At 41.2% G+C, this 22,782-nt stretch overlaps 1 protein-coding gene across 2 annotated transcripts in view; it reads right to left on the reverse strand.

The window, feature by feature from the left end:
* The window catches only part of rad17 (RAD17 checkpoint clamp loader component), a 57,223-nt gene that overhangs the window by 16,713 nt on the left and 17,728 nt on the right, over nt 1–22,782 (reverse strand). For both annotated transcript variants that reach the window (XM_053326042.1, XM_053326043.1), the window contains exons 9-14: nt 20,599–20,668; nt 20,400–20,511; nt 16,816–17,013; nt 15,254–15,357; nt 15,022–15,168; nt 10,298–10,426 (exon numbers count right to left, since the gene is read on the reverse strand). In XM_053326042.1, the coding sequence (XP_053182017.1) occupies nt 10,298–10,426; nt 15,022–15,168; nt 15,254–15,357; nt 16,816–17,013; nt 20,400–20,511; nt 20,599–20,668 (760 nt within the window). The remainder of the gene's footprint in view (nt 1–10,297; nt 10,427–15,021; nt 15,169–15,253; nt 15,358–16,815; nt 17,014–20,399; nt 20,512–20,598; nt 20,669–22,782) is intronic.

A 22,782-nucleotide genomic window follows, 5' to 3' on the forward strand; every position in this document is an offset into this window, starting at 1 on the left:
CGCATAACGCATAAAATAATGACAGGGAGACCAATGCTGGTTCCCTATTTAAAGGGTCCCTATAATGGACCTCTGCTTGAATAGTAAACCAAGTAAACCTGAACCTGAAAAGGCCAATGCCACCCAACTGGAAAATAAAATTACTTGGGTGATAGGATGGATATATCCAATTTGGTACCAGAACCTAAAGTTACAACAAGAAAATGGACAGAATGTGCATTAGCAATTGGAGTGCCAGCAGTAGAACAAAGAATAATACCAATTAACATAGTGACAAAATTCACATATGTAAAATCAGCTTCACATAACCAGGCACTAACGACTGATCGGAACAAAATAATTGACAACCCAATTCACAAACAATGCCAGAACAAATGAGTGGTGAAAGTGGTGATGATGTGCTCAACCCAGCAGTGTGCTAACCTCAAGTACAACAAAATTATGACAAAAGCTAAAACTAGAGAACTAATGAAAATCGCCCAGTACGTCAATCCAAACAAGCAGAAGTAATCAGATGGAATAATATGTTGTACCAATGGCTGAAGTTTTCAGCTAGACAAATAAGTAATCAAACCTGCATCGCATGCTGCAATGCAAAAACACTGCCCATAGTTATGCTAATCTCAATGGAAAAAGATGCCTCTAGAAACAAAACGTCTTGTTTTGCCTACTGTGTAATGATAATGGCCAGCTGGAATGACGAATCAGAAAAGCATAAATTAACAGTTTGTCCCAGACGATTGGATAACCAATTTGAACCATGGGTACCACCACTGACTGTAAAAGCAGCATCCTCTCTGTATAATGAGAGGAAAAAGAATGACAAAAGAAATGACAAACGCTCGAAATGCTATAATAATGGTCTATGAGAAACTCACATCCAATTCCTTAAACTCAATTACTGGATTTGCAACACCAAATGGAACCCACTATAAGTGGAGCTCCCGAGTTTTCAACCAGACCAACCAGACACCTCTTGTCAGGTCAAGGAACCAGCTGGATACTGTTAGTAGGACCAACAATTAATGCACAATATATTGCGCGTAACCGCAGATGGATAAATTACTTATGATATAATCAAGAGCGATTTATGAATTGGACAATCTAAGTAATTCGCGGAATTAACGAACAATTGTATGCCACCTCCCAAATGACACTGCAAAATAGGTTTGTGATAGACAGATTAATGGCTGAAGAACAGGGGATTTACAACTATTTCAGAGACGAGAAATACCACAATTTGCAGGAGAAAAAGGCAACCTCTCAATATTATTGAGGCAAATAGAAGCAATCAGGGATGAACGTGAAAAATTCCAATTGGAACACCAAACCAGAAGCATTGGATAAAATTTGGGAATGGCTGAGCAAATTATCATGGCCACGCATTTTTCAAATCATAGGAATGATATTAGGCGGCCTAATTCTGACAGCAGCCGTAGTTATATGCTGTGTGCTTCCAATAATAAAATTAATGATAAACAACACAACCAAAGTAATAATGGGACAGTTTCCTGTCCAGGTGAGGGACCTAGAAGAGTTAAATGTACACGAGTACGAAGAATATTCCACTCAGGAAACCGAGACTCCGATATATGAAGACTACTAAAAACCAAAATGACGGACGCTTCAACCAATAAGAGACCAAAACACAAAAGTAAAAGACCCCAACATAAAAAGCAAAGATGTTCCAGCACGAAAAATGATACATTTCAAGACATAGTAGACAGACTTCCATATGGACCAATTAATTAGAAAAATCCAAAATGCATGTGCAACACTTTAAATATTCAGTACATTCAGAAGGATATCCCATGATGAGTAAAGATGCAAACATGTGTATACAGAATATACAATACTTGCAATGGAACGTCCAAATTTATGAATTAGACAACTCCTCTGGTATAAATAGAATTTGAAAGAAAAATAGTATGTACACCTTTACTCTGTATGTCTGGGAGTAGAAATACTTTTCAGCACACATTCAATATTACAAAGCTTTGGAAAGTCAGAAATAAAAAGACTGTCAGATCACTATAATGAAAAGTATAGGGAATATACAGATGAGCCATACATTGTGATTGGAAACAAACACCGTTGGGGAAGAAAGAAATATTCTGGTGATCCAGACCAGTGGAAAATTACAACGAGAGATAGAGACTTGTTTTTAGGGTTTTGATGGTTGAAAGAGAGGAATGACACCAGTGATCCCGTTGATTGGCATAACTACATGAACTCATCCTTGCTTTAATATCATCCTGGTAGATAAGCATGTGGCAGAACAATCCATATCCAACAGCAGGGCCAAGCCAGGACTTCCAGGCCCAGCAACTACCACCATTGCTTGGGCCACAGGGGGAACCTCGTGAACTGGTCCAGGGGAGCCACTACTTGCCATGTCCACAGGGACACCATGACAATCATAGGAGGCAACCCATCACGAGTCATCGTAGGACCATGGCTACCCAATCCTTCGGTATCAGGAATCGAGGGACCAGGACCATCTGGAAGGGCAAACTATCATCAAGCACCACCTGTGCCTTTACCAGCATGGCGTCAAGAGCAGATAAATACAGGAATGAATAATGGTGAAAGGCCCAGATGCCTCAAAATACACTGACGAGCCAGCAGAAACGGCAGCTCATTGACCTCGAAAGAGAGAAGAAAACAAATAAGAGAAAATGGGCTGTCTCATCAGCCATGAAGATCACCTGAGAAATCAACTGGTCAAGAGTGTGATAGAGCACAATCAGACCCTGCACGGGGGTTTGTGTGCTAACTTCTGGGATGTGTCATGCATAATAGTGCATGATACTCCTTCTTCTGCCTGGAAATTGTCTTGCCATGTAATGGCAGGGAGGGATCTACCTGTCAGTACAGTGCCACCAACTGACGGTGACATGCCAATCAAAAGAGGGACTGAATTGCTTGACTGAAAAGGACCAACATTGGAACATTTGTGTGAACTGCATCGAAACTTACTGAAATGATTAACTGCATTAAACTCACTAAATTGATCGATTACACAGAGAAGTACAGCTATACCATGTATTTCTGTTTTAAGTTTTACACACGTCAAGTACGGAAAGCACTTAGTTAGAGGCCTCACATGCTACTAATTCTTTTAAGTCATGTACTGGAAATATTAAACTACTGAAGTAGTAGAATAGTAGTAGTAGTAGTAGTATAGTAGTAGAAGTAAAGCCAATGATTATTAAAAGTATTTGAAGTAAAAAGCAAAACCTCACGTGTACTCTCTAAGACTTTCTGGAAGCATTAAAGGGGTTGTAACCAATTACTGATGTGATGTGTACTATTGCAAAATAAGTGCATAGTTGAACCCTTACTAGGGGAACCCATTGGTGTGACTATGAAGTCACATAGGGGGGATATGTGGAGTATAATTTTTATGATGGTTATTTACATTGTATAAGATTGTTTTTGATATAAAGGAACTTGTTGATTGTTAGTTGCTAAAGATAACCAGAACCAATGAAAGTGTGTGATTCTGCATCTACTGAGTGAATAAGCATGAAAATCACAATATGTGATTTAATATAATCTGCATTATTATCATTATTATTGAAAACAAATGCAGTAAGAAAAAGTAACAAGCCAATATTGAACTTGAAATGAACTGTGATTGGATTTTTGCTGAGTTAAGCTGAACAGCAGCTGTGTAGATTGAATTACAACAGGCAAGGAAAAAAAAACAAAAACTCAAGGCCGAGAATGACTAAAGCCAAAAGGCCTCCTAAGACCCATTGCACCTGCAGTTCATAGAATGAATAGAGTTGTAAAAAGGGCATGCTTGGGGCATCTTAAGAACTGGTGCCAGGGAAATGAGATCATGTGTTTTGGAAGAAAGCTAATTGGTTAAACGTACACCAAACAAGGGGGGGGGGGGGGTTGAATCTTTTTGCAAGGGTCAGCAATATTGACAGTATAAAAACACACCCCAAAATCTTATCTCTTTGTGTCATTTATACATAGATTATGTCTGTGTATTGTGATTCCGGGTTTTGCTGTCGACAATAAAACTCTAACTGCATTTAGCTGGACGACTTCTGGTGATCCCTGATTTGACTTGATTTTTTGAACTTCAACCTTTTTTGAACGAGAAACTTAGTAATATTTTGATACGACAGGATCTATTGAACTGTGGAGCCATGAACTTTAGATATCTGACTGATTCAGAAATGTATTGATTTATTAACCTCTTAATACACGCCCCTATTTTTATGGTTTTTAACCTAAACAACATGCCCAAGTTGTGAGCAGCACAGATCCCACATAGTTTGAGACTCAGATATGTGTAAAGGTAACACTCTCAGGATTCTTGTAAAAGTGTCCGTGCGATTCTGTGACCTACTGACAAAGAGTGGCAGAGGTTACAATGATGGGGTTGTTTACTAGCCCATAGGTTTGCCTATACAATGACATGTGTACAGACACTGAGGGACCTCTCAGCGGGATATAGACACAATTAGGCCACAGCCACAGGTCTTGGCTTCATGCAGTCCAAATTTGGAGTCAAAAGACCAAAAAATGCCTCCTCATCACTCCAGTTCATAAGCAACTCTGCTGCCTTTGCAGCCGTGTATTTCTTTGCCATATGTAGCTATCAATCTATTTATTTATTTAGCTATATCTATTTATCTATCTACTTATCTACTTATCTATAAAGATGTCAAGTCGAAGAAGAACCAACCGTGTAACAAAATGCCAAATGCGTAATGATATGATTCAACACTTATGATTACACACCGGGCGCGTGCACAGACAGTGGAGCGCGCCGGTTACTCTTGGAGTTTGTTTATGGACAGCCAAACTGATAGCTTAGTGTCATACGTCATACACCGATGGAAACCTATTGGCTAAAAGGTTATTAACTTAATTTCACCAAATATTTCCATTGGCTGGAACAGCTGTCTATCAAAGCCATGTTGTCGTTGTCGTCGGTCACATGTCCTCACTGGCTTTGGAGGCATGTACTGCCTAATCCTAAGCACTGATTGGCTTGTGTGTGGTGTTGTCAGAAGCAGGAGAGGCTCACGGTCGCAAACATCTAGTCACATGTACACTGAGATGGACGTGCAGGTCAGGAAATGACGTAAACGGACCGTTTATGGTTTGTTCCGTGTGTATTACGTTACGTGTTGGACTAAATACATATTGAGGAAAGTATTTCATTCTGTTCTTACTTAGCTGAGTGTCTAGCCAAGACAATACTATGACGTCTGTGAGCAACCATATAATTTGTGAGTGGTCTTGAATGAATCAGGGCAATCTAAGCTTTCTAACAATGTATAGCATGAATATATATGTTTAAGGGTTGGTGTTTAAAACATTCAGAAGAACTTGTCGGTACCTCCCAACTTCTGACCCGTCCCGTAGGCGGAACAGCGTGCATTAAGTTAATCAAACAACCAATTAAATATTTGACAGGTGGTGCCCCTGATTACAAGAGCTTTTTAATATCTAATAATATCCATAATTGCTATAACTATTTTTGCGCAATTGTGTTTTTTTTTTACTAGCCAAGTTGCTCTTTTAACAGCACGGATTGTTTTAATTGTGATGCCTTGTGCTCACATTTTTCTGGACCTCGGTTCCAATGATGCACCCATCTTTCTACTGGTGGGGTAGCTTGGTACCTACCTGTAGGATACCTGCTACAGATGACTTTCAGCTGTCAACCCTGTCAACCTGTCAACCCTTGTCCCACCACCGCAACTCTGTCCTCCACAAGGGCTCTCTGGATCTAACCATCATATCGCCTTGACGGACAACTTTCATCCCCCACTGTTCACCACCATCTACCGTTAGCCGGCTGCTACTTGGTGCTAACGTTGTCTGGCTAGCAGTTAGCCTCATCCATCAACAATAAATCCCTGATTTAAGAACACATCAGACTTGACTTCATGTGTCTGACAGAAACCTGGCACCAGCCAGAGGTTCACTCCGTCCTCAATGAAGCCTGTCCCCCCAGGTAGAGCTACTTGGAGGCAGCTCATAGCACTGACCGCGGTGGTAGCCTAGCTGTCATCCACCGACAGGACCTGGAGTTGTCCCCCATCCTGCGGTCTACAACATCCTTCTGCGAGTGTCTTGCATTTAACTGTAAACCCCCCATGACTTTTCCCCTCATCTACCGGCCCCCCAAACCCCACTCTGCTTTCATACCGGAAATCTCTGATCTCCTCACAACACTCTGGATTATGGATTATGGTATTGGCAGAGGTAGTCCTCTGCCAATACCATAATCCTGGGAGATAAATATTCATGTCGACATCCCCTCATGCCACTCCGCTGCCGATTTCCTTCAGCTACTGGACTGTAGGTTACTACAACAACATGTTGATGTCCCCGCACACTTCAGGGGGCACACACTTGATCTGGTCATCTCTAGCTCTGCCCCCATCAGCAACCTACAGGTTTACGATCTTGGTGTTTCCGATCAGAAGGTCATGTCAATGGAACTGCCCTTTCCTTCCCCCCAAACCAAGGTGCAAGATCAAGTGGCAGATCCATTTCAGAAATCTGAAAAACATCAACGCGGATGCCCTGGACCTTCAACTTCTCTCTTCTGGCTCTACTGACTTCCTCTCTGTTGCTGACTCAGTGGATTCCTACAACCAGTCCCTGAGCAGTCTACTGAATCTCCACGCCCCCTTAACATCCAGGTCAGTCTCCTTCTCGCACTCAGCACCCTGGTACACCTAGTTGCAAGTTGCGAAAAATGAAGACGACTGGGCGTGTCCTTGAGCGGCGGCTCAAGACCTCTGGACTGACTGTTCACAAACAGGCATACAGAGAACACAAGAGGCATATGCAGAAGCTCTGAGGGATGCACGGTCCAGGTTTTATTCCACCATCATCAACAACAGCCCAACTCCAAACAACTTTTCTCAACAATAAATCACCTCAAACCCCTTCACCTTCCCACTTTGAGGTCACCGAGGAGAGGTGAACATGCACATCACTTTTTTGACTGTATTGTTGAGAGAGACACAACAGGCTCAGGGATTAAAGCAAAAAAAAAAAATCTTTTTTTTCCGACTAAGTCATAAGCTTCACCACCTACCTTTTCTTAGAAACCCTTTTGCGGTTGCTTCCTAGGATCTAAAGGTAAAACAAGGTGGAAACAGCTGAGATAACGGCAAATTGTTCTCCTGCTGAAAAACATTTTACCCATTAACTATTGCTGCTCTTCTCTAAATGAAATGGAAAATACCTGGTTCACTGTCTCTGTGTGAGCAGCACACACTGATGCTCAGCTCCACCAGAGGTGTAACATGCAGCTCTTTAATACAGAGATCATCATCATAGACATAAAGAAGATCTCTCATTGAGCCTTTGCTTTCTTACACTGAACCAACCAAAAGCAGCTTAACGTTGCTGCTGTTTGCTTTTAAACAGCATGCAGGTATCTGAGGTGTGTGGGGAACACAACAGCATCCTACAGCCGCTACCTATAGAGGTAGCGGCTGTAAGACTGCAAACAGCAGCAGAGGCTAACGTTAGCTGCTGTCCTGCGTCTCGGGGGCGGAGCTGAACCCTCGGTGTGCAGCAGAAACAGACAAACAGCAGTGGAGACTTGTAACAACTTAACTCATTTAGATGCAGTAATGGTCTGTTTGCTTCCAACGCCATTTTAACAATTTATTGATATTTTGAAATTGACTCGTGGGCTGCCCATGCCTGCTGTGTTTGTTGTGATAATAATGTAGAGTATCACGTTATATATTGTTATACCTTTGTAATTCTCATTGGATCTGCATTGATCTCATATAACCCTTTCGGCAGTCCAATTCATGGAAATCCGTCATAGTGACAGAGAACTTTAATCCCTGAACAGGTCGCTACGATATTTAACCAGCTGTAAAGATCTTTCCAAAACTGTTCTGTGACTGAGCAAGAAAAAAGTAAATGCTCAATAGTTTCAGACTGTCAACCAAAATAGGCAGGGATCCACTTTAATATGGAATCTTCTCCGTAGAGTTTCAGCGGCTGATAAAATATCTATCTATAAATGACAGGAACGTCTGTCTGTCTGTTATTCGCATATCTCTCAAACCGTTCATCCGCTTGATTCAAACGTGACAGGTGTCTTGCTACAGGCACGAGTAAGTTTAGTGGCAAGTTTGACGTTGTTTGGATAAGAAATGTAAAAGATATAGATAAATATATCTGTAAAAGAAGCACACATTTGCTGTTAGCGCTCTAGCCACTGGCCACTCCCCCTCTCACACAGCACACTGAGCACAGCACAGGACTAGAGTTATAGAGGGTATAAGGCAGCACAGAACCAGAGTTATAGAGGGTATAAGGCAGCACAGGATCAGAGTTAGACAGGGTATAAGGCAGCACAGTACCAGAGTTACAGAGGGTATAAGGGCAGCACAGGACCAGAGTTAGACAGGGTATAAAGGCTGATTTATACTTCTGTGTCGGAACGACGGCGTACCTACGCAGAGCTCTCTGCGTCGACGCAGACCCCTACGCCATAGCCTGATGTGCACCACCAAAAAATCCTAACTACGCGTCATGGCAACGTGGACCGCAAGGGCTGTGATTGGTCCGGTCAAAGCGTCAGTTCCTCCGGCAGTTGCTTTATTTATTAATAATGAACAAAAAGGTATGTGTTTTCTGTTATTAGAGCACATAGCGCAATGCTACATGCTACTGTGACTGGAAGATAAACAAGGATACAGATAGAGACTCCTCTGAAACCACACACACACACACACAGTCACCCCAAGCAACACGTTCCCTCGACGCAGAACTTCGAAAGGACAACGATGGCGTCGCTCCAACGGCGTTGCTCCGGTGCAGAAGTATAAATCAGCCTTAAGGCAGCACAGGACCAGAGTTAGAGAGAGTATAAGGCAGCACAGGACCAGAGTTAGACAGGGTATAAGGCAGCACAGGACCAGGGTTAGACAGGGTATAAGGCAGCACAGGATCAGAGTTAGACAGGGTATAAGGCAGCGGAGCTTTGGCAGCTACAATGTGAAATACTTTACTTTAGACCCTCAAAAAAATGGATGAAACTGAAAACACTTATAGCCCAGGCTACTTTGTAGTAAAAAACACACACAGACATCCTTACTCTCCCGGAAGTTCCGGGAGTCTCCCGCATATTGATAGCAGCTCCCTGACGCCCGCAAATGAGATACAATCTCCCGGAATCTGGGCCGTGCAAGCAAGAGTGCACTGTAGAGAGTGACTGAGCGCGTGCGCGTGTGTTTGTGTGACTATCAATGCAGCGCGTGTGAGAGCAAAGCATCCTGCTGCTTATTAGACCAATCACACCCCCTGCCCCCTCCCAGCCGGAACGGACAACCTGAAATTACATTTTGGAAGTTGGGATGCCTGCACACGAAAAAACAGATTTTGCGCGGGCACTGCAGTAGTTGTTTAAGATTTTGAACTGAATTTCCTCTAATTTTAGGTGGAATTGGTTTGTTGTGCGGTGCAAATTGGGCAGTGACAAACTCAGGTCAAATGTGGTTTGTCCAACTAGAGATGCCGTTGGTAGTTTCAAAGATGGTGGACCCGCTCGTGCATACATGGTGAAAAAAAAACAGGCAGGCTCTACAAAAAAGCCCCTTGGACCATAATGAATCATCATCATCATCATCATCAGACAAAGCTTATCAAAAGTTGTAGAAAGCTTGTTGATATCTTGTTCAACTTTTTAAGATATTGATCAATGAACTTCAAAAGGTAATGGCTCAGCACATAAATAGACCAAAGTCACTACCTGTTTGGCCAGTCATCACAAAACCCACAGAATACACATAAGTACCTAAAATTTATCCTGAAATTTTCATTCTAATCTACCACTGGGAGGTGCCACAAATACAACAAATGTGTGTGGCATAATAAAAATCACTATACATAAGAAAATGTCAAATTATTTCAGTAAAATAAATCATTACTTATGCAGTGTGTTGTGAGCATAGGTCTAAAATGGGAAAAGTGGTGAATAGATAAACAGCAAATCATAATGGAAACAATGTTTGGTTCCATTTTCTGATTAATGTCAGTTTCCTTTGACAATTGTAAGTGGTTCTTTCAGTTCTTTGCAATAAGATACAGTATATATTCAGCGCGCAGCTACTGAAGCCATAAGCTGATTATTCTGACTTCTAGTTGATTTAATTAGTTTTGTCTTATTTTGTGCCATTCTGATACAAACATCTTCCAGTACAAAGCAAAACAAAGGCACAGAACCAGTTTAATTTGTTTGTGTCACAGTGGATATGATCCTAACCACAGCGCTCTGTCTTACCTTCTTGTTGACCAGCAGCCAGTTGGGTTTGTGCAGTGGTCTGAAGCCAACAGCAACTTGTTGAGAATTTGAGTGGAGGAGCCCCCTGGTGGCCACTGAAGACCCATAATCCCCCATGGTTCTGCGACTCTGAGAACAGCACAGTGCACAACTTTATATAGACAACAAAGATTATCAGTGGCAGTGAATCCACCACGATACAAGCATAGACTGCTATGGAATATAGTCGCTGGTCCTGTGTGAAACCAGTTTTGAGAAGGGAGCCATTCTAGGCAGCACATCCATAGGTTTACTGGTAACTTATGTGATCTTATTTTTTAAATCTAGGGATCACAGATCTGAATATGTAAATGCTTTTACAATGCCTTTTACATTAAAAAGGACCAGTGTGTAAGATTTAATGGCCTGTAATGGAACAGACCTGGCCGAAATGGAATACAATATTCATGAGTATGTTTTCATTTGTGTGTAATCTCATGAAAATAAGAATCATTGTGTTGTTACCTTAAAATGAGCCCTTTATAGCTACATATATTCAAGATTGTTTATTGTCATTCCACCCATCTATATAAACACATACATAAATACATAAATACATATAGAGGAACAAAAGTGTGTTACTCTGGATCCTTGTGCAAAAGTGTTACTGCTGTAGGTTTTCCACAGAAACTGCATGGCAGCTTGCTGCAGGGCACTTTTCACCACTTTTTGGTGTCTTCACAGCATTGACCTTACTCAATGAGCAGTGTGAATTGTACCTCAACAATACATATGTTGTCATGCACTTATATCAATCATTCCATTGATATAAATACTTTTGGTTCAGATTCTACTAATCTAAGCATTCCCTATAAATATGTCCACACTACACTGCAGTGTAGTGTGGTAGCCCAATTTCCACCGGGTCCATTAGTGGCGTGGAACTGGAGCTGATCGCTGCCACTCTAATCAATGAGAGTGTTTCCACCGAGCATGTCTCAGCAGCGTCACAGCAACGTCACAGCAACGTCCCAGCAACGGCTCTCTGTGCCGCAGCTCTATCAATCCGCAGCATTTCTATTTTTGACGGAGCCAGATTGCACCAGACAGGAAGTCAGAAAGAGAATCGGCATAATAAAACTTCCAAAATAAAACAATGCGCAGATCATATATCACAACCTCATATCCACATTACGTCATAACCGGTGGCCCCAGGTCAGCAGTCAATCGATCAGAGGGTCTCTGAGATTTGGGACCATGGACGACAAGAGAGTCATCGTGGAAGTTGAAAAACACACAATTATTTATGACACCTCTGATCTTTTTTTATAAGGACAATGGCAGAAAGGACAAAGCCTGGAATTTAATTGCAGAAGCTTTGGGAGTGGATGGTGAGTATAAACTACAACTTCAGATTATAAAAACATCATTTTAAATTAACTTTACAGAAACTACTTTTGATTATCTGTAAAATGTTTAACCACAGCAGACAGACTGATTTTTAAATGTTTTATTTACAATGAATGATGACATCTTTACAAATACAACACTTTTAGAGAACAATAAATATGTCATGGGCATGACAAAAAACAACATCATCTGAATAACAAAAGACATCTATATACAAATATATACATTTCCCACAATTTCTGAACAAGCTTTCACACCATCCTGTCCTCCCAAGACACACTGCTTTCTGGGGAGTTGAAAAAAGATGGAGAAGATCTCCCTCACATTATAGGCCTCTCTTGAGGCCCTGTTTCCTCCCATGTTACATACTGGTGGCAGGTTTTCCCCCTGTTGCTCTGCCTCCTCCAGCAACCTCATATTCTCTCTCGGGGGAAGCAGGAAGTTATGCAGAATACATGCAGCCACAACAAGGGTGTCCACATTTTGTGGATGCAGGTTGATCCTGTGATGTAACACTCTCCACCTGGAGGACAGAATGCCAAAAGTATTCTCAACCACCATCCTTGCCCTTGAAAGTTGGTAGTTAAATATCTTCTTTTGGGGAGTGAGGTTTTGTCCAGGGTATGGTCGCATTAGGTATGGGGCTTTAGTGGGAAAGCTGCATCACCTACCATGACATGTGGCACATCACCCAAGTGAGCAGCGCCAGGCAGAGAGGTACTGGGTGGGACATTAAGTGTTTTGGCCTCCATTCCTTTCCCCAGATCTGATCCAGCACATACACCTCCATTGCTGGTCCTGCCGAAGTCCCCCACTTGAATGACCCTGAACCTGTAGTCCGAGTCCACAAGTGCCAAAAGCACTATGGAGAAAGTTTTCTTGTAGTTGAAATACTGACTCCCAGTCAGTGGTGGGGTTTGGATGGTTACATGCTTCCCATCTATTGCTCCCAGGCAGTTTGGAAAATTCCACTTCTTCCAGAAGCCGTCAGCCATCTCCTCCCATGTCTCTTGCGTTGGCCTGGGTAGGAACCTCACCATCATAGTTTTCTCAATGGCAGCTCTAACCTCCACATCACCCACCCTTACCTCACCCACTCTGGGACAATCATCTCACACCCAATTTCAACCTCTGCGTCGTCCTCCTTGAACACCGTTACCTCCCCCCACTAGCCATCTTCTGCTCATTACCGCTCATTACTGCCGCCCATCACAAACAAATTTTAATGTATATATATATATATATATAGTAGGAATGGGCATGATTAATCGATGATCGATAGTTAAAAATGTTGTCAATCACATGAAATTTTTATCGCTCAAACGCTGGTTTCAAATAGAGGTTGTGTTGCGTAGTGTGAGTCTTGAAGCAATGCAATGAATTTCACTATGTGGCAGCAATGAGACATCTTACCAATGGGGGGCGATATTTGACAGAGAAATGGTAACTTATGCTGAACGGCTAACCTGCTCCTGAGCAGGTTATGTTCTGGCTAAGACTTTTTAGGGAGATGCAATCCTTTAGATGTCCCTGATGACATCCTATACGAAAGGTACAGAATGATTTTCAAGCGACATTAAGTTAGTTTAATATTCAACATTCATTTGACTTTCAAAATACAAACCTATTATGCGCTTCAGCCATTTGAGTGAATGATGTCAAACCAACTGTATGACATTCAGACTAATATCCCTCATGTGCAACCAGGCTTATTTTTCAAATATATCAATTTTTTACATATACAATAAATAAATAACCTCCAGTTTCAGAACTTGTCAGGAAACGTGACAGAAAGTCTCAATAAGAACATCTTGAGAGTAATCACTGCGAAGTGCAGAAAAGCAGAATTTTATTCATATTTTTTAATTTTAAAGATTGACCAAAATATATATTAAAAAAGAATCCTTGTGGCACATGAGGGATATTAGTCTGTATGTTATACAGTTGGTTTGACATCATTCACTCAAATAGTTGAAGCGCATAATAGGTTTGTATTTTGAATGTCAAATTAATGTTGAATATTAAACTAACTTAATGCCGGCAATTTTCTGCCAGCATTCCTTCCTGGCTTTTGCTGCAGCAACAGTGTTGCTTTTGGCCTGGATGATGTGATTGAATTCTTCATATTTTTGAAGAATAATTGTCTGCTCCGCCAGTAAAGTAGGCTGCTCTGTAGGGTTTCTCGTTTGCAAACACCACCCCTCTTATGTGAGCATGCAGTGATCCAGATTGGAAAACCCTGGGTTAAATTACCGAGTTGATAACCAGCTTCGTAGTACTGGTTATCATGATTGCGAATGTCTGGGTAAGTCAACCCAGGTAACGGAGAGATATCCCGGGTATGTTAATCCAGCTTCGTAGTACAGGCCTCAGGTCACTTCAGGGCCGACAGAAGTTCGTCCATTTGCTCTGCACTCATTTGGAAATACTGATGGTGGCGTTGGCTGTCCAGCCTCAGTTCAGCCACCAGATGGTAAAAATTGCCTTGTTGTCTTCTTTGCTGGTTGAGTAGGAGAACTAATGCCAGTGTTCATTGATCCATGTCTTGTTGTTCATAACTGGACTTTTAACAGTATTAACTATGTCATTACACTGTCAATACAGCACAACAAAGTAGGACATAATGAAACTACAATTAAAATCATAAAACCAGAAAAATATAGAAGCTGACTAGCAAACTTACCCATGGTAGAAGCAGAAAATTGAGGAAAGATGACAAGATGAACAGTTCTTTCACGTCAGAGAAGCAAAGTAACCTGTTGTTCGTTGTTGTTGACTTTATACACTCAGTTTATCGCGGGATCTCACGGTCTCGCATAGTGTCGGGATTATCGCGTGATCTCATGCATATACTGCTATCTCGCAAGTCAGCACTCCGCTGCCATAACGCTCCCGGTGTGAGTTGATGCCAGGCAGAGGACGGAGCAAAACCGTGCTGCAGCCATTCCACTCCACTGACGGACCCGGTGGAAATCCCGGGTAAATGAGGCAGCAAAGTTAAGTGGACAACTTTCGAACATCTTTAACTTTCTTTGTGAGCACTCTTTTTAAAAATTGATGTTACAGCACAGCTGCTGTCATAGCCTGGATTTATTTTTTATCTTTGTCTGTTGTACTCCTTACTAGATGTTGGCAGTGATGTGCAATGTTGTTGTGTTTTTCTGTTGTTAAAGTGTTTCACTGTGGACGGAGATCTTTGCAAATACCACACTAGAAGATAAACACAAGTGTGGATGAAAGTCGTTTTCACATGAAAACAGCATTTCAAAATTAAGACAGCTTAATGGTGACATAGTCATAGTGTATTAATTCTTAATGTGTTGGGGAAGCCTCACCATCCAGTCAGCAGTGAGGACGTCAGCATCAGACAGATATTCGCTGGCTCGGTCCACATCCTCCACCTCAGAGAAGAAGTCCAAGTAATTCTGGTGGAGGTACAGATTGAAGATCTCTCCAGACATGTGTGACCGTTCAACAACCAACTGGACGAAGAGAAACAGAGAGATAAGTTTAGGGAAGTTGCATGTGCATGTGCCCTGTTACCTGCTGAAGTTAAAGCATTTGTACCTCAGGGTGTACCAGTAATGCTTCTCTGTGATGTTGAGAGAGGTGAGTTGGTAGACCAGGCCCACCAGCACCTTTAGCTCCTTCAGCACCTTCAGGATTCTCACCTGTTGATGACAAACAACCAGGGACACTAACTATTTGCCTTTGGGGAAACAATGTGTTTATCATCTTATGTCAACCAAAGCCACAAAGCAGCAGCCCTCTTCCTCACTGACCAGATTTTTGGTGCTGACAGGATTTTTAATAGGTCAATCGGTAGTGATGACTGACATTAACTGACTTCATGGTATATCACATACTGGAAATTGTGCTTCTAGTTGTTCTAATAATGCATGAATATGGATCAACTTAAATGTGATTTTGTGGTTAGACAATGTAGACAACACTCAAACACAGACTGCCTGAGGTTTCTTCCTGTTAGGGGATAATTTGTTACAGGATCAATTAGATAATATTTATGAGGACAGAAGCTGCTTTTATTATATCAATGGATTTAAAAAGTTGAGAAAAATACTAAAACATTTTTTGGTTTAGAAAAAATGCAGAAATTGCAACTATAAGTAAATTGATCATGAATGGAACAGAAACAAATAACCTAAAATAATTTCCTAAAACATATTTCTCAATTTTATAGACAGTTATATTCCTCAAATCCTGCAACCTCTCAAATTGAATCCTTTCTAGAAAACATTATAATAAATCCAAATAAAATTACAGACGAGTTTAGAGATCTTTGTGAAAAGGAAATATCTCTGACTGAAATTGTAAGTGCATTAAATATTTTAAAGGAAACAAATCACCAGGAAATGACGGATTCACAGGAGAATTATATTTTACCTTCAATTCAAAACCTTTCTTACTGGCCATGTTTAAAGAATCTATTAACAAAAGGGAGCTTCCTACTACATTAAAGCAAGGGCCCCCCTACACCAAACAAAGATAGACCAGAAAATTGGAGACCAATTAGTTTACAATGATGCTAAATTATTTGTCTTCATTTTTGCCAGAAGAATAAAAAATAGTTCTAGTTCAAGTGATTAATGAAGAGCACACAGGCTTTATAGAGATAATACATACAAGTAATAACATATGCTTGATATTGGACATGAAAGATTGTAATTACCTAATACCAGATAATAGTTTTATCTTGTTCATTGACTTGTACAAGGTCTTTGACACCACAGAGCATGAGTTTATTTTTTAAAACCATTCAAAATACTTTCAAAGTGCAATTCAAACACTATATCATGGTTGTTTTATTTTGTTTTGTTTTATTGGTTACCCAAATCATGGCTTCTTATGTTAAAAATGTGGTTATATTTGGAGGAAAAAGCCTCACTATCTTAAAAAATACGTTATTAAAGGGAGTAGAGAAGATTGAGATTTCTGATGTGGTCAGACAACAAATTGTAACTAGTTCTGATCAACAATAAGATGACCATCAGCATTCATTTTATGTTGTGTTTGTGTCTGTGTGTTATGGGTTAGTCTAGGAGAATGATGAAACATCTGAAGAAATGCTACAAGGAACAAAACAGATGAAACCTGGCAATATGACTCACGTTTGCTGTGCAGGATCTTTCCCAAAGCTCTGAACATGAACAGAGAAGCATCTTTCCCTCCTATAGCCTGCCCTTCTTCCTGCTCCTTTGCTTGTTTGGCCTTATTCTTTCTCTGGTTTGTCCTGGAAACATCTCTGCCAAGTGAAGGCACAGGTCTGTCCTTCATTACCTTCCACAATTGCTTTTCCAATGGTATGTCTAGAAAGTTATAAGAGATGTCAGTTGGTGTGACAAGGTCCAAGTATTAAAAAAACAATTCAATTCAAAATTACTTTATTTATCCCCAAGGGGAAATTCAATTAGTCTGTTAGCTCTTCTGTAAATTATTGAAGAATTAGACGGCCTGATGGCCGCAGGAGCGAAGGATCTTTTAAATCTCTCCGTCCTGCAACGGAGAGAGAGGAGCCGTCCACCGCTGTTTTTTTGGTCCATACAGGTGCTGTTGACACAGTTGGTAATTCAAGATGGCAAGATGAGGTTGAAGATCTTGTGGAGAGGTTGACACAGTTGAGCAGCACAGTCTTACCCCTTTTCCACCAAAGCAGTTCTAGTGCTGGTGCTGGTTCACAGTCAGTTCAACTGTGAACCAGTTGAAAACCAATTTGCTTTTCCATGGGTCGAGGTGGTTAGGGAGCCACGTCATTACGTCACTGTGTAAGTCAATGATGTCTCTCCTTTCCCATAAAGACTTGTGGCAACTTTGAAGGAACAATAATACAAAGAAGAAGAAGAAGTAGAAGAAGCAACAACAATGATGGCAGACTACACATTTGTACAGCTGTTGCTCCTGGCTCTATTACCCCTTTCACACCAAAGCAGTTCCAGTGCTGGTGCTGGGCTGGTGCTGGTTCGCAGTCAGTTCAACTGCGAACCAGCTGAGAACCAGTTTGCTTTCCCACTACTCAAGGTTCTTGCGGGGCTACGTAATGATGTCACTGCATACGCCAGTTACGTTGGCTGCTTTCCCATAAAGACTTGTGCCAACTCCGAAGCAGCAACAACAACAACAACAACAACAACAGCAGCATTTGAACGGCTGTTGCTCCTGGCTCGCATAAAACATGGCAGATGCAACGTATTTGTGGTATTTGTGGACAGGATTGAGACAGTTGATAGCCTTTGTTGTTAGCCGGCAGAGCACAGCTAACTCACAACGCATGAATTTCACCATCAGTCAAATGTTCAAGGGATAATTCACTCCTTATCTATTCACCACTATGCGGTCTTGTTTGTTGTGGTTGTTCTGAATAACCCCGCCCCCTGCCCCCTAACGTAAGCGGTTCTTTCTTCTAGTCCAGCAAAGAGCTGGTTTGTTTCTTCGAAACAGAAAAACCGGTTCCAAATTAAGCACTGGCCCAGAACCAGCACTGGAACTGCTTTGGTGGAAAAGGGATATCTTTGAGCAGTCTTGGACACACACCATCTGGGTCAGCAGCCTTCCCAGAGCAAAGTCTTCCTAGCTCCAACCTCATCCCCGTCTCTGTGACAGACAAGGGGGGACGCTCAGGTGTAAGGAGGGGGGGGGGGGGGGGGGGGTGGATGCTGCATTGGAGATGTACACATGTTGTTGTTGTGACCAGAGATGGTGATGATTCCTCTCCACATTTCACGGATGTTGCTGTGCTGTAGATTCCTTCCCAATTTCTTTTTGTATTCCACCTTTGCAATCTTTAGTCTCTTCTTCAACTCATATTGTACTTGTTTGAGCCGTGCTTTGTCACCATCTCTAAAAGCTGCCTTCTTCTCATTGATGATTGCCTTTATATCATTAGTAATCCAAGGTTTGTTATTATGGAAACAGTGTACAGTCTTTGTAGGTATGACTGTGTCTCTACAGAAGTTGATGTAATAAGTAAAGCAGTCAACCTGTCTGTCAATGTCCATACTGTTCTCCTCTGTTTACAGCAACACATTCCAGTCTGTACATGCAAAGCAGTCCTGCCAATTAGGGCTGGGCAATATGGGAAAAAATCCTGATACGATAATCTTTTTCATATCAGTCGATAGATATTTATCACGATATAAATCAAATTACTATTTTTGTCAAGCTTAAATATTCCGTTACTCATAAGTGAGTTGTGAAGACATCAGAAGGTTATTTTTCATTTAAATATTATTTATTTTCTGTCAGAAGTTGAACATGACAGATGTACAGAAGAAAACATCTGAAACAGTTGTATAAACAGGCAGTGTTGGGCAATTACTTATAGTTACTCATCACTTCTACCAAAAAGTAACTGAGTTAGTAACTGAGTTATATCAATCTCAAAGTCATTAATTGCGTTACTTTTTTGTGTTGAGTGTTTCATTAGGTTTGAATTACTTGCTGCTGGCGTGGAGAGGTTCTTTTGTCCGTTGCACAGGTTGCAAGTGACAGACATTTTCCCTCTCTTTCACCTCTACAAACGTGAAATGAAAGGCTCTATATAAATATAAGTTGTTATCATTATTATTATTTTTATTATTATCCAATTGGTGAAGGCCACCTTCGAACTCACCCAAGTCGTCACTGTTATGATTACAACCCAGTTAATCAGAGGGGGGATGTGCGACAGTCACTGTGCATGTGTGTGTGCTGTCTTTTCTCGGGCCCTTCCTTTCGACCATGTCTTCAGCATTTGAACCTTCATCTGTCGTTGGGTTTTCATTTTCAGTCACCTGGTCGCTCGAGTACTCGCTTATGATCTCCGTTCACGGTCCCTCACTGCTGCAGCTCAAAAAAATAGCATGTGTTCTGTGTGCTTCAACCTAACTTGACTGGCTCTATTCCAGCATGATTGGTTCAGTGCGGCGCTACTTAATTATGATTGGCTATTCTTCTGTCTGTCAAAACATGTACAAATGAATTCTATCGAAATTGTATCATATTTCTATTGAGCAAAAGTTATTTTGCGATATGTATCGTCTTATCGCCCAGCCCTACTGCCAATAATTCAATATCTGGACAGCACATCTTCTCCTTGACAGTAACATGCGCAGGACTGCACCATCTCTGGTTCACAAATAAAGCCAAGCCCCCACCTTTTATCTTGCCACTAGCTTTAGCATCTCTGTCTGATTATATGAGAGTGAAGCCAGGTAGGTCCACATTGGAGTCTGAGATGTTTTGATTCAACCATGTTTCCGTAAAACACATGAGACTGCACTCACGGTATACTTTCTGAGTCTTCACCAATATCTCCAGCTCATCACTCTTGTTGGGCAGAGAGTTGACATATCCCATGATGACTGATGGCAAAAAGGGCTTTTATCTCCAACCACGAAAACACCTGTTCAACTCAGCTGGAATAGGGTGGTGTCCTCCAGACACCCCAAGCTCTTCTCTTGAATAAACTCTTCTCTCCACAGAAGCATCCACAATTGTTGACAAAAATATGACAAAAAATATGATAAAAATAAATAAAAATTGAGTAAAATTGAGTAAAATTACAGAGCTACCAGACTTTGCTGTGACTAGTTGAAGTGCATTCTAGAATTTTACCTAAGGGAAAGCAATGGGGTGTTAATCAAATATATAACATATTTCATGGTATGCATGTGTACACCCTGTGTGGTGCAGTGTGGTATGTGGATTTACTCCTGACCTGTAAGGGAGGAAAACTGCAGGCTGTTGATGGCACTGCGAATATCTCCTGAGCATCCTGAACACAGCATCTCTAGCACTGCTTGGTCTGCCACACACACCCTCCCACAGCTCTGCTTACAATTATGGGAAAATATATTGTGGAAAAACACATAAAATTCATACCAAAATGTGAAATCAACTATAAGGCCTGCTCTCACCTTTCCTGCCTCCAGGGTTGAAATGCGAGTCAGGACTTTCATCATTGTGGTTGGAGCAACTGGATTAAAACTTGAAAGAACACAATATTCAAAGCAATGCAGTTGTCCCTGAATGGAATCTTCTAGGCTGTGTTCAGACTGCAGATAAATCTGATTCAAATCTGATTCCTTCTCAAATCCTGGCCTGACTGTCCACACTGTTTTAGCAAGTGTCCAAATCGGATTTGGCTCTGTTCAGACTGGGCCACATTAATGACCAATCTGACAGGTTGCTGTGGCAACGTCGGAGTGGAGGCGTCATCTAGCGTGTATTGTGCGATGTCATTAAATTGCGACAGCAACAACAAATCCTCGAGATTCGCTTGAACGGAGCCATCTCCCCAAAGATTAATTAAGAATTTGGTTTCGTCCTCTGTTGTTTTCGACATCCTCCATTGCCTCCATTGATATCAGCTAGCAACAACAACTCGAATAAGCGCGAGTCATTTTTTGCAAGTCCAAGTCAAGTCTCAAGTCTTTGAGTGAGAGTCCGAGTCAAGTCTCAAGTCTTTGAGGGTCAAGTCCCAAGTCTTTGAGGGTCAAGTCCAAGTCAAGTCTCAAGTCTCTGGTTAAGAGTCCAAGTCAAGTTTCAAGTCTCTCGCAAACACTAAATCAAATTTAAATTCTATAAGCTCTGTAAAATCCTCTATATAAGACAGTATTGATGAATCTACAGCAATGTGATGTGGAACAAATACAAAGGATTGTTTCAATTTCATAACTGTATTTTTCTTTAACAAGAGTTTTTTTAACAATGCTGTAAAATACAATAAAAGAAATATATCGCACCAACAATGTATTTTGATAACAGGCACGCATTTTGCATTTTAACAATAAATGAAGAAACACACCCACAATGGTGCAAGTAAATTATGAGTTGACCTCATTTAACTTACTAACTTAAAAATGAAAAACTGGTTCTTTAAAACCTCTTTCACATTCCTGAAAAAAATATAAATATTTTCTTTAACAACATTTTATCTTAAAATCCTGTCAGAGAAGGCTGATGTGCGGTTTTGTTTTCTGTTGTTTTAAGTGCTGGACTGAACTAGCCTATTTAAATTGTGATCTGTGGGATTGTGTGATTTCTGAGATATTGTTGTCAGGCTAACTAGGATTTTGCATCTTCTTGGTTGATTCAGGTTGATTTATGGCTCATTTTTGTTGGTTCATGAGAGTTGACGTAGTTTAGACTTGTGACCGTTATGGTTATTATAGTATGACTCCTCTCTCTCTCTCTCTCTCTCTCTCTCTCTCTCTCTCTCTCTCTCTCTCTCTCTCTCTCTCTCTCTCTCTCTCTCTCTCTCTCTCTCTCTCTCTCTCTCTCTCTCTCTCTCTCTCCTCTCTCCCTCTCTCTCTCTCTCCCTCTCTCGATATGTGACAAATATCCTTCTTGATATCTACAATAGGCTGCTTGGGTATGACTCTTGCAAAGCATTAAATGTGTAGGTGCTCCACTAATTTTTTTACACATAAAACGCCACTGGGTGACTGTACTGTAACTTAACTTAAGACAATGTCACAGAATAATCTTCTGGCACACCGTTATGAAATGTTAACTCAGCAATAATGTAACGTTAATATTCGTTTGAGAGCTAATTGCTCATTTTAACGTCTTTCACATTAGCAAGTGACTGACCGGTCTGGGTGCGTTTTCAGATGCCGGGTGAAGTTTGAAGTGGTTGAACCAAAATCTTGAATCTTCTTGTTGCACACTTTGCACACTGCTGTCCGTTTGTTGGCTGACTGCGTGAAGGCATTGTAGCCAAATGTAACGATCCAAGGGACTCCTGTTGGGCTTCTTTCACTCGCCATTGTCTTGAAATCAGAGAGTTTCTAATACAGTATATAGTAGTAGACGGGCTCTGCTCGAAATACGCGCATACACACACAGCGCATGCGTGATGTTGGTGTTTACTGTCAGCCTCAGTCACAGCCAGAGATCACTTCCCAAATGCAAACAGAGAAGATGAATGACAGATAATAAATAATGAGAATATAAATGATAACATGAAAATAATGGTAATTTGCGAGTCTCCAGCCTCGAGTCCGAGTCAAGTCTGAAGTCTTTTGAGGTCGAGTCCGAGTCGAGTCTGAAGTCAATGCATTGTGCGACTTAAGTGCGACTCGAGTACGCGTCGCAAG

Source organism: Scomber japonicus, chromosome 9 (genome assembly GCF_027409825.1).
Source record: "Scomber japonicus isolate fScoJap1 chromosome 9, fScoJap1.pri, whole genome shotgun sequence".
Lineage (NCBI taxonomy): Eukaryota > Metazoa > Chordata > Actinopteri > Scombriformes > Scombridae > Scomber > Scomber japonicus.